Source organism: Triturus cristatus, chromosome 6 (genome assembly GCF_964204655.1).
Source record: "Triturus cristatus chromosome 6, aTriCri1.1, whole genome shotgun sequence".
Lineage (NCBI taxonomy): Eukaryota > Metazoa > Chordata > Amphibia > Caudata > Salamandridae > Triturus > Triturus cristatus.
The window spans coordinates 189,938,783-189,951,306 of NC_140589.1; the positions used below are offsets into that span (position 1 = coordinate 189,938,783).

At 43.6% G+C, this 12,524-nt stretch overlaps 1 protein-coding gene across 1 annotated transcript in view; it reads left to right on the forward strand.

Annotated features, from left to right (window-relative positions):
- LOC146816613 (cysteine-rich venom protein TEL1-like) overlaps positions 1-12,524 on the forward strand; it is a 216,788-nt gene that overhangs the window by 67,810 nt on the left and 136,454 nt on the right. Inside the window, exon 5 of the mRNA XM_085610488.1 lies at positions 386-505. Within this exon, the coding sequence (XP_085466614.1) occupies positions 386-505 (120 nt within the window). The remainder of the gene's footprint in view (positions 1-385; positions 506-12,524) is intronic.

Genomic DNA, 12,524 nt, shown 5'->3' on the forward strand with positions numbered 1-12,524 from the left:
AAAGCAAAAATTTGGGGTGACCATAGGATAGCAGACCCTACTCTCCTACACCCCATCTTTGCACTTTTCTCCAGCAGTAACATTTCTGTTCCTCATCAGTGTCTGCATGAATTATGTGTTCTGAGAAAGATTCCAGAAAAGACCAAAACTAGTATTTATGGGTTGTAACCTAAGGAATTTGATTAATTGTTCTGCTCTAAACAAGTTGATATGATTTTATATTCAGAAAGAATATGTTGCCACACACATAAAGATACCTTGTAGTCCGGTTACAGCAGATAATTTTAATGAATGCCTAAATCTTCTGAAACTGAGCCAAGCAGAAGAATTCATGCTGAACTGTTCAAGAATGTCAGACATTTGAATACCATTGTTGTTGTTCCAGGATGGCAAACCATTTTCTGTGGTTTCAACTGAAAATACAACGGTCCAGGAGTTAATTGTTGAAGTGCATAATGCCTTTAGAAGAGCTGTGGATCCACCGGCCAGTAACATGCTAAAAATGGTACGAAAACAATCTCTCATTGTATATAGTATAAGATACCTAACTGGAAATGGAAGTATTATGTGAACAAATTCATTGTTTCATTTGTATTTCACATATTTTCTTATCACAAATCAATAAATCGGATTTTATAAAGTGCGGCAAAGCACCTGTGAGGGTCTCAAGACGCTGAAGTTGATAGCTGTTTCTTGGAAAAAGCAGTGAAAAATGAGGCAAACGCAGGAGAAAGCACTAAGAAAAATGGGCGGGAGGAAGGCGAAAGAAGCAAAAAACAAGACAAAAGCAGGAGAAAATACTAAAAAAAAAGAGGAGAGAAAGGAGTCAAAGACAAGGCAAAAGCAGGAAAACCACCCAGAAAAATGGGGTAAAGGAAGGAGAAAGCAGTAAAAAACTAGGCAAAAGCAGGAAAAGCACTCAGAAAAACAGGGGGAAAGGAAGGAGAAAGCAGTAAAAGGCAAAAGCAGGAAAAGCGTTCAGAAAAATGGGTGGAAGGACTGAGAAAGCAATAAAGAATGAGGGAAAAGCTCTCAGAAAAATGGGGGGTGGGGAGGAAGGAGAAAGAAAGAAAAATTAGGCAAAATCAGGAGAAAGCACTCAGAAAATAGGGAAGTGGCATGGCAGCGAAGCAGCATGGGAGAGCTATGGCCTTTCATGACATCTAGATACTATCCGAATGTCACAAATGTTAATCAAGAGATGTGTAGGGTAGCAAAAATGTGTGTCTCACAACTTTGTATATATATATATATATATGTATATATATATTCACTGAAAAAACCATAGGTTTCGCACACGTTATAGTTAGGAATTAGCATTTAAAAAACCTTGCAAATTCACTGAAAAAACCATAGGTTTCACACATGTTATAGTTAGCTGTACATTTCACTCGTAAAAAAACCAATGAAATTCCCCCGTTATAGTTAGTGCAGGCAACTATAACTCACGCGACCGCAATCCTCTGCTGATGACATATGTGTCTTTATGAAAAAAAAATATTTGTAATATATGTATAGCTAAAATTTAATGGAAGAAGACATGGGCAAATAAGTGTCTAAATACAGTATTAGCATCAGCAGAGGATTGCGGTCGCGTGAGTTATAGTTGCCTGCACTAACTATAACGGGGGAATTTCATTGGTTTTTTACGAGTGAAATGTACAGCTAACTATAACATGTGTGAAACCTATGGTTTTTTCAGTGAATTTGCAAGGTTTTTTAAATGCTAATTCCTAACTATAACGTGTGTGAAACCTATGGTTTTTTCAGTGAATTTGTACGTTTTTTTAAATGCTAAGTTACTTTACGCCATTTGTGGCGTGCGCGCCCACTTAACGCAGTTCGTTCCGTGCGCGCACGGTGCGCTCCGTGCGCGTGTCCACGTTACGCTAGATGGGCCATGGACGCACGATGCGCTTCGCGCACCGTGCGCACATGGAGGTCATATGATGAGCATCGTTGTGACAGGTAAAATATATGTTTTGTTTATCTCTGATGAGCCATGCACAAAAGGTGCCCTTCGGGCTCCTTTTGCACACGGGGTGGGGAGAATGTGGATATTTTTTTATTTTTTTATTATTTCTTACCGTACGCGTACGGTAAGCGTAATCGGCGAAATTTTCAAAAAAATTAAAATTGCCTTTTTTCACTTGGGGGATCGTTGGGGACTCCCTCGACATGGCTAGGTGCTTGGGAGCTGTGTAAACAGCCCCTTTACATGATTTGCACTTTGTTTTTCAACCCCCTGTCAGAGTGCGAGAGAGAAAATGGCGGCCGCCGCTTCCTGGTTTCGACCGATTCGAATGTTTACTAAGATCTAAGGGCCAATCAGAATCGCGCTCGCGCACGCCACCGTACGCGTACGGTAAGCGCACCGTAAGCGCACCGTACGCTGGCTCAGATATATATATTGATTTAAAGGCTATTTTCTCAGAATCTACTGAACAGATTTACACCAAACCTACAAAAGGCACTTCCTTGACCTGAGGACTACCTCTCTGCCAAATTTCAAGTAATTCAGTTCAGCCGTTCGGGCTGTAGCTCGGACTAAAGGTCCTATGGAAAAATGCATGGGAAAAACGCGTTTTGGGACCCCCCTTTTATCTCAGCCCCCGCTTGACGAATCCCCCCGAGACTTTCAGGGTAGGAGCGGAGCGTAGCGCCCCATTAGTTTTGAAAATTTCGCGAGGATTTGTCGACCGGCGCCAAAGTTATTCCAAATAGAATGTTACGGTTTTCCTATGGAAAGAGGGTCCTAACTATAACTACCTACTGGCGACCGCCAGTAGGTAATATATACATATATATATATATATATATATATATATATATATATATATATATATATATATATATATATATACATACATATATATATATATATATATGTATATATATATATATATATATACAAACACACCCCTTCAATCACGAAAGGTAAGAGGCCACTCGGGGAATTCAGTTTCGAAGCCTTTTAATAGGACTGTAAGGCAATATGCATTTTAGCGTTGACCGCCTTCTTCAGATGCCTCTACATTCACGGCGCTGCTCCACCCACACCTTTGATTGTCCCGACGTGCTCCCATTGGTTTAAGAGCTCAGCCCCACGATCGCCTGAATGCACGCCCTCTGTAGTTTTCGAATCTTAACCACAGGTGCCAGAATTCACTTGGTCGGGATAGGCTGTGCATGGGGAAGACAAAGTTCGTGTCCATGTCACCAGGGTAAAGGTGACAATTGTAAAGGCGGATGGTCCTGTGTTGGAAATAATGTCCTTAGGCTTCCTGGGTCCCCTTAATTTTCAATCCCCCTATGCGGATGTCATTTGAGATGTCATCAGTGATGTCATCAGTGATGTCACTGACCATGTCATGAATGATGTAATATGTGAAGTCATCAGCAGTGCATTGCGGGGGTCCGAGTTATAGTTAGCTGAACTAACTATAATGGCGGAATTTGTATGGTTTTGTAAGAGTGAAATGTCCAACTAACAATAACGTCCCTGAAACCTATAGTTATTTCAGTGAATTTCTAAGGTTTTTTAAATACTAATTTCTAACTGTAACATGCCTGAAACCTATGGTTTTTTCAGTGAATTTCAATGTTTTTTTAAATGCTAATTTCTAACTATAACGTCCCTGAAACCTATGTTTCTTTCAGTGAATTTCAATGGTTCAACGCCTGGCCCCCCTCCTTATGCCAATTATGGCCCCGGGGACCCCATCACCTGGGGCTGGCCTGCCGGTTTTTAAATTATTTATTTATTTTTACCTTAGGGAGGGAGGCCGTGTGGCCCCCTTCCAGGCCACTTCTAGCCTGGGGACCCCATCCCCTGGGGCTGGCCTCTCTGTTGGGGACCGTGGGGGGAGCCCAAATTCCCCCATGGTCCCATCAGCTCCCCGCCTCCTACGGAAGCCGGCTTTGCTCTTCCACAAGGGGAGCTGCTAACATGCAGCTCCCCTTGTGGAAAAGCAATCTGGTTTGGATTTTGGAAGCGAGAGCAGGAAACCTACTCTTGCTTCCAAAATTCAAACCAGTGTTTGCTATGGCAGGGCGGGATGCGCATGGCTCTCGTCCTGCCATAGCAGACAGCAGTGTCCTGGGGGTGGGCACCCTGGGAGCTGGCCCTGGGGGGGGTGGCAGTCCCCAGGGCCATCGATGGCTCTGAAGGGGGGCCACGTGGCCCCCCTCCCAACGTGTTTGAAGCCCCAGGGAGGTGGTGGTCCCCGGGGCTTGGGGGTCTGTAATGAACCCCCAAATTTAAATATACAGTGCCCCAGGGAGGTGGTGGTCCCAGGGGCATGTGGGGGCACTGGTGCCCTCCCCACACATTTGTTTATTGTTTTTAAACTGAGCCCTGGGGAGGTGGCGGTCCCCAGGGCAGCGTGGGGGGATTGGGACCCTCCCCATGCATTTTTTTCAGTGCACCAGGACCTGGCCCACCTGGCGGCTTAAATACAACAAAGCGTAGGAGCCCACTCTTCGTTTTGTTTTATTTTCTCGGCCAGATTCACGACCCAAGCGTGAATTCAGCCGATTTGTTTTAAAACAAATGCTTTTTTTAAGGGACCCCCTGAGCAGGCCTAGGGGGTCAGGGTTTTTCTACCCTGCCCCCTTTTCTTGTTTTTCACCTTTTTTTAACTCTTTCCTTGTGACTCGGTAACCGAGTGTTGGCAGCCAATCAGAGTGAAGCTTGTTTCGGGAGGGTTTGCGAACCCTCCCTGTGCTCAGATATCGATATTCTTTGTTATTGTAATTTCTCAGGAACTACTAAATGGATTTACATCATTTAAAAAAGGGCTCTTTCTGAACCAAGGGCTACCTTTTTGCCAAATTTGGTGTAATTCCGTTCAGCAGTTCGAGCTGTAGCCTGTTCCAATTTTTCCTATGGAAATTAACATGGGGAAACTGCGTTATGGGACCCCCTTTTTTCTCGGCCCCAGCCTGACAAATCACCCCGAAACTTCCAAGATAGGAGCTGACCAGAGCGGGCCATTAGTTTTGAAAATTTCTCAAAGATTCGTCAACCGGCGCCAAAGATATTAGGAAAAGAAAAAAGAAATAACGCGATTTGAATAGAAACGAGATCCTAACTATAACTACCTACTGGCGACCGCCAGTAGGTAATATATATATATTTTGTGGCGAGTTTGGGGGCAGAAGGATGTTTATCCAATATTGCGGGCTGGTGCTGCTTTAAAATCAAGTGAGTGGAACATTATTATTACGAACTGTGCAATGAATCTGACTTCAATTTTGCGTGACGGAAAAGGCATGGAAAAAGAAAAAAGAATAATTTGGGGTGTATTACAAACATTCAAAGGCATTGGATTAAGGTGCCCTTTACATTTAAGCCTGAAAAGATTTCCTTTGCGCACTCTGTGAGAGAATACGGCCCACGCTGTTTAAAAGTAAATCACGTGGGTGAATTCAAAATCAGAGACTGCCTCCCGTGATCAAGGCTCTTATGAGCAGAAACGTTGGGATAAGGAAGCCTATTGCCTTCGTGTTGTTCTACCAATAAATGATTTATTGCATCACAGCCAGTGCTGGTGTGCCTCTTTGAAAAGAAAGGAGGCTTGGATGGTATGTTTTCCTGGAAGCCTCGCACCAGTTGCACTGGCCGCCCTGTTAAGGTCATGGTTCATTTGCGTGGCACTTAATATATGTATATATATATATATATATATATATATATATATATATATATATATATATATATATATATATATATATATATATTATCTACTGGCGGTCGCCAGTAGATAGTTATAGTTAGGATCGTGTTTCTGTAGGAAATCTTAAAATTCGATTTTGAATAACTTTGGCGCCGGTTGACGAATCCTCGCGAAAGTTTCAAATCTAATGGAGCGCTCCGCTCAGCTCCTACCCTGAAAGTCTCGGGGCGATTCGTCAAGCGGGGGCCGAGAAAAAAGGGTGGTCCCAAAACGCATTTTCCCCATGCATTTTCCCATAGGACCTTTAGTCGATGGTACAGCCTGAACGGCTGAACAGAATTACTTGAAATTTGGCAAAGTGGTAGTCCTCAGGTCAAGGAAGTGCCTTTTGCATATATGGAGTCAATCTGTTTAGTATTTCCTGAGAAAATAGCATTTAAAAGCATATAAATATCTATAGCCGCGCACCGTGCGCGCACCGCGCGCGAGCGTAATTCTGATTGGTTGTTACATGTCAGTCAACGTTCGAATCGGTCGAAATCAGGAAGTGTCGGCTGCTATTTTGTTTGTTTTGGGTGCGAGAGTGAAAAAGAGAGGTGGCGAACGTGAAAAGGGGGCAGGGTAGAGAGTTCCTGACCTTTGTAATGGGGTTCCCAAAGTACCCCGAAGGGTGAAAAAACATTTTAATTTTTAAAAAAAAATATCGCGAGGTGCGCGCACGGTGCGCGCACGGTGAATAAACAAAAAAAATAATAATACGTACATAACTTAGCATTTAAATAACCGTACAAATTCACTTAAAAAACCATAGGTTTCACACACGTTATAGTAAGGAATTAGCATTTAAAAAACCTTGCAAATTCACTTAAAAAACCATAGGTTTCACACATGTTATAGTTAGGTGGACATTTCACTCGTAAAAAAAACAATGAAATTCCACCGTTATAGTTAGTTCAGATAACTATAACTCGCGCGACCGCAACTCTATCACAAGGATGATGTCATAAGTGATGTCATGAGTGATGCCACTGACCATGTCATGAGTGATGTAATATGTGATGTCATGAGCAGTGGATTGCGGGCGCGCGAGTTATAGTTATCTGAACTAACTATAACGGTGGAATTTCATTGGTTTTTTACGAGTGAAATGTCCACCTACCTATAACATTTGTGAAACCTATGGTTTTTTAAGTGAATTTGCAAGGTTTTTTAAATGCTAATTCCTAACTATAACGTGTGTGAAACCTATGTTTTTTTAAGTGTGTATATATATATATATATATATATATATATATAAAATTATAAATATAAATATATATATACATATAAATATTTTTTAGTTTTACTAGCTTCTTCAATTGGAAAAATGGTCAGGTTTAAAACAGAGTGGCAAAAAAGGCAAGACATTCAAGCTACAGCTCATTGACACAGACAGCAGTGGGCAACCCGCCTCTGCTCAGTAACAGAGGGGCTTATTGATGAGACACTTCCGTCGCCAAGCCTTTCAATCATATTTATGATGCGACGCAAATATACTCTGCATGGCTTTGCATGGCCTCAGATAATGAGTTAGTCAAAGCTGTGCAAGTCACTGCATTGCTTTACTGTGTCAAGGAAGCATTCCATAGGTGTTGAAATGGGTTTTCCCATGCAGCACCCATGGATTTTGAAGCTGCGCCAGATTTACTTAATCATGTAAACCTGGGGCAGATGGCCACTGACTGACCGCCTCTGAAGGCAGCGCTGACCTCTCTCCCTTCTTAATGATTTACTTCGGTAAAAAATAACCCCAAGAGCTATGCTACAAGCCCTTATTTCTTCGTTTTCTACACTCTTCTCAGCGAGTAGTTCCCCCACCGGCTCTCACCTTAAAGAAAATCTGCAGTTTGAACTGCCAAGATTTTCTGAAGTCTCTGCCTGCCTATCTCCGCGGTCACCATGCTCGATGCGGGGGAACTCGTGGGTCCAGATACCTCTCCGCCTCATCTCTTTTTCGGTTGGTGCGGAACATTACTTCACGTTCCCAACGTTGGGGGATGGCTCCGAAGATAACTAAGATGCGGGAGGCTGCCAGAGATCAGAAAGAGCTGAGGAAGGAACGGCTGCCGTGCTCGGCTACAGAAACAGGTTCAAGTCAGGTGTCGTGAATAAAATATTACACTCTCATAATTTCATGATATCAATAAGATCATGCATAAAGCAAGAGGCTGAGTCTGTGGTATCAGGTTCATAAAGGGCTTTATTCCAATAACTCGAGTCAAAGGGAGAATATTACCATCACCACAAAGGATCTGGAAGGGACTCAAAAGTATTCTCAATATTCTCAAAACATTATTCACAGAGTACAGTATATATACATCTGAAACGAAAAGAGCAAAAGAGAGTGAGATAAGAGCATGTGGGCGTGTAAGAGGGTGTGAAGGTGGGCGTCCATGTGGGCGTCCACTTGATGATAATGGGTAATTTGTCATGTGTGGGTGGATACCTGGAGGGGGTTGCGTGATCTGCTGGAACTTTACTGGAACTTTGCCTTACTTGTGCTCAACTCGAGCATGACGTGTAACTGACGTGGGGAGGGTTGCTATGCAACCGGACAAGTCTGGAAGTGAGGCCTTCAGTGTCAGGACGACCAGCACATCTTGTATTATCTGATATCCGATGTCTGGAGCAGGGACTGATTTGTGACATAGGTTGCTCATCACCAAGAGCCGATGTGGCATCTATTTCTTCATTTACTTCATTTACTGCAGAGGCCTTACATGGGGGCTATGGGCTTTTTACTGACGTGAGCTTTGCAATCCCACAAAGAGAGACAGTAAGGCTGGGCTCCCTCCTTGCAGATGGGTCGCGTTCATTCCTCCTTCACCAGGCAGGAATGCGGCTCTGTAGGAGTAAGCAGATAACCGTGCTCAATACTGTCTCGGTACCTTGTGACAGGGCCCCTTTGGCTGAGGCCCAAGTGTGTAAGGCCAAGGATACGCAGCTGCAGCTTTCTGAACGTCTGAGGCCTGAAACCTCTGTACGGGTCTATCTGAGCCACAAACACGGGTTTGCATGTGGTGCAGGAAAACATGATGCAAAACGTGTAGGCCTTAATACAGATTTGTCGTTTCTCTCATGGGGAACTGAATGATGACAGGCCACGTTATAGCATAAGTAACATGATAGGAAAGGCCATGGAGGGGAAATGCATAGGTTACATGCATGCGCACATAGGCGTTGGGGGGCACATGGGGACATATAGGCCTCATAGATTTTTATTTTCCACATTCCCTCCTTGTACCCTAGTGAACCCCCTATGTAACGTCTATTTTCATGAGACAGTCGATCTGTTCTTGCAGCATTATTTTTCCATTTTCAATGCTTTGTAAATGGGGATGTGGAACACATGCAGTAGCACACAGGCCACAAATGGCCGGGCCACACTGCAGACATAGGCAACAACTGAATATCATTAATAGTATCAACCCACAGACGGTCAACACTTTCCATCCCCAAGCCGATATTAATCCCCAGAGCCAACCGGACCATGTCCACGTGCCTGGGTCTTGATGTATGCTTTGGGCAATCTTGTGGAGCCTTGTTATTGTTTTGTATACAGACGGTGCGTTATTAGGAATGAAAGAAATGATATGTAGCACGTCCCACCCCAGTCTAAGGGCAGTTGCACATAGGCTGTCTGGCCACAAATAAAGTAGGTGTGTCGTGATGCTCTGAAATAGGACTTTCCTTTGTCTTTGAATACTATTATAGTATTACACTCACTGTGCCCCAAATGTACTGAGCCTTCTTTTCTGACACACAAGTTCCCTTTTACTGGCAGGACTGTAATTGAGGATGGACCTAAATCGTGTATGGGCTTGACATTCAACACTATAAAGTCGAGGGTCACATTTCCTTGCAGATACTCTTCATTTTCTAGATCTGTACCTTTCATTTGGGGAAGACCCTCTTCATCTGGGAAACATGCTTTGTTCATGACTTTATTCAAGTTACCCCATACCCACTCGCCCCTACACTCCTTGTCTTGACATTCTTTGGCATCACCGTTGATGGATGTCATTAAGGCAAACCATGCTCCGCAAGAACCATTATGGGAGAACGGAAAAGGGAAAAGAGGCAACACTCCCTTCACCTTCTGATACGGGGGAAGTCGGCCACTGACCCAGCAGTCTGTAGCATTGCTAGTCTGATGTGAATGGTGCAGCATCTGAATAAAGGTATTGTTGCGTAAGGCAAGTCGATATGATAGCTCATGGGATGGCAGATCACTAAATGTGTGCTTTATGGTATCATTAGTGGAGAAGTATAAGAGTGAGGCAATAGAAGGAAAAATAGCATGTAGTATTAAGCTGATACATATTATCGTGATGCACAGAAGAGATAGAAAAATCACAGTCACTATACATCTACCACGTAATATTTTACAGTATTTGCTTCTTATCTTGCTCTTTTTTTTTTTTATGTTATTGTCCAAGATCTTATGCAAGCCAGAATACATGTTCAACCGCTTCACCACCTAGTGGACTTAATTGATCAAACGGGTTCTGACTTTTTAGATCTAAGTTTAACTCCTGCTGGGGAGTCTCCTCTAGAAAAGGGGGCTCAAAGTCCAAGCAGTCAGTGTTCTTTTGGAAAGTACAGTTATTCCCAAAGTAACGTTTGCAATGATGTATCCATCCTTTCCGTCCCTCGACTTTAACGGCGGTCCTTGTTGTTAGCAACACCAATTTCGGCGTCTTCCACCTCGGCTTAAGAGGGCTTGATCTATCCAAGTTCCGGATCAGCGATGGAGTGTCCCTTGACCTGGGTGTTGTCAGGGAAGGCGGCAGCAACCTGCGAACAACAAGAGAGTAGTGCAGACATCAAGGAAGCCAGGTAATCTGTCAGCATGTTACTATCAACATCAGTAATCTTTTAGGCATTGGAGTGCCCCACATATTTGGTGGTCTACCAAAGACCACTTCATAGGGAGATAAGCCTGTTCTAGAATGAGCTACCATTCGCATGTAAAAGAGGGCAACCGGTAGGGCTACCATCCAATCTACACCTTTGTCTGCGCAAATCTTTGCTAGTCTAATTTTCAATGTCTGATTATGTCTTTCTACAAGGCCTGCTGCTTCAGGATGTCGCACACAATGGAATTTCCAGGTATACCCTAACAGAAGGGACACCTGCTTCATTAGTACCAGGACATATTTGTAACCTCTACATCTGTTTATTTGGATATAATCCATTTGGAGCACTTCAAAAGGGTGGTCAGGTGGATGGAATCCACCTTGTTCCATCGGAATGACTTTACCTGGATTGAATTGGCAACAGATCATACATGTTCTGACCTTTTGTTTCGCTGCTGCACGCAGGTGCTTGTTGAACCATATATTCTGTAAGCTATCTATCATTGCTTTCTCTCCTAAGCGTGCAGGACTATGTGCGGTATTTATAATCACTTGTACCATCGAATCAGGAAGAAACCATGTGGATTTGCCCTTATTCATCCAACCCTGATCAGTCAGTACCCCTCCTTGTTCCGACCATTTCTTTAATTCGTCCATAGTAGCATGTGTCTGTATGTCTTGTACATCCTTGGAAGGATCCCTAACTGTCATGGCGTTGGACACTGATTGAACCTGTAACTTTGTCATGTCTAGTGGGGTCTGAGCTGTCTGTTTAGCAGTTCGGTCTGCCAGATCATTGCCTTGGGAAATGGTATCTGTTGCTCTAGTATGTGCTTTACATTTTAGGATAGCTATGGCTGTTGGTAAATGTATTGCTTCCAGTAGGGCTTGAATAAGGGGGCCATGCTGTATCTTGGCCCCATGAGAGGTCAAGAAACCTCTTTCTCTCCACAGAATCGGTGTAAATGTTTACTCTCAGGTGCTTAGCTCTTATGCACGCTTGTGTCAGGGCGATGAGCTCTGCTGCTTGTGCTGACAATATGTCTATTCTTTTAGTCTCTATTATTACAGTATCAGTAGTCACTGCATATGCTGCCACTAATTCTCCCGCCCCTGTCCTCATGCATGAGCCGTCAACTTATAGTGTTAGGTCGGGGTCTGCGAGTGCAACGTCTGTCAAGTCTTGTCTTGGTTTAGTCACGGTATGTATTACTTCAACACAGTCGTGTGGTGAAACGCTTTCTGTACTGGAGGGCAAAAGGGTAGCGGGATTCAGTATGTTGCATCGTCTGATCTCTATGTGTGGTTGAAATAACGTTAGCTCATAGCCTGTCAGTCTAGCTACAGTCAGGTGTTGTGTTTGTGTCCGGTTCAAGAGAACCTCTACTGCGTGTGGTACTTGTACTGTCAGAGGGTGGCCCAGCACTATCGAGTCACTTTGTCTTATGGCTAAGGCCGTTGCTGCAACTGATTTTAGGCACGCAGGCAAAGCCTGTGCTACTGGGTCTAATGTACTAGAAAAATAAGCACAGGGCTTGTGTTTTCCTGCATGATCTTGTGTTAGGACAGATAGTGCTGTTCCATCCCGCTCTGTCACAAAAAGCATAAACGATTTGTTGTAATCAGGGTTTGCTAAAACTGGTGCTTGACATAAAGCTCTCTTTAATTCTTCAAATGCCACAGTGTGTTCTTGTGTCCAAGAGAGGACTTTAGAAGAAACTGCCTCCTGTGTCGTCAACTGTATTAGGGGCTTGGCTATGTAAGCATACTGGGGAATCCACTGCCTGCAATATGAAGTGAGGCCAATGAATGCACGTACCTCCTTTTGTGTCTTGGGCTGTGAAAAACTAGAAATCAATTGAATACGTTCCGGTGCCCACAACTAATTCCCCTGAAAGATCACAATAAAACATGAGAAAAAGGGGAAAGCACCATACCTATTTCCTCG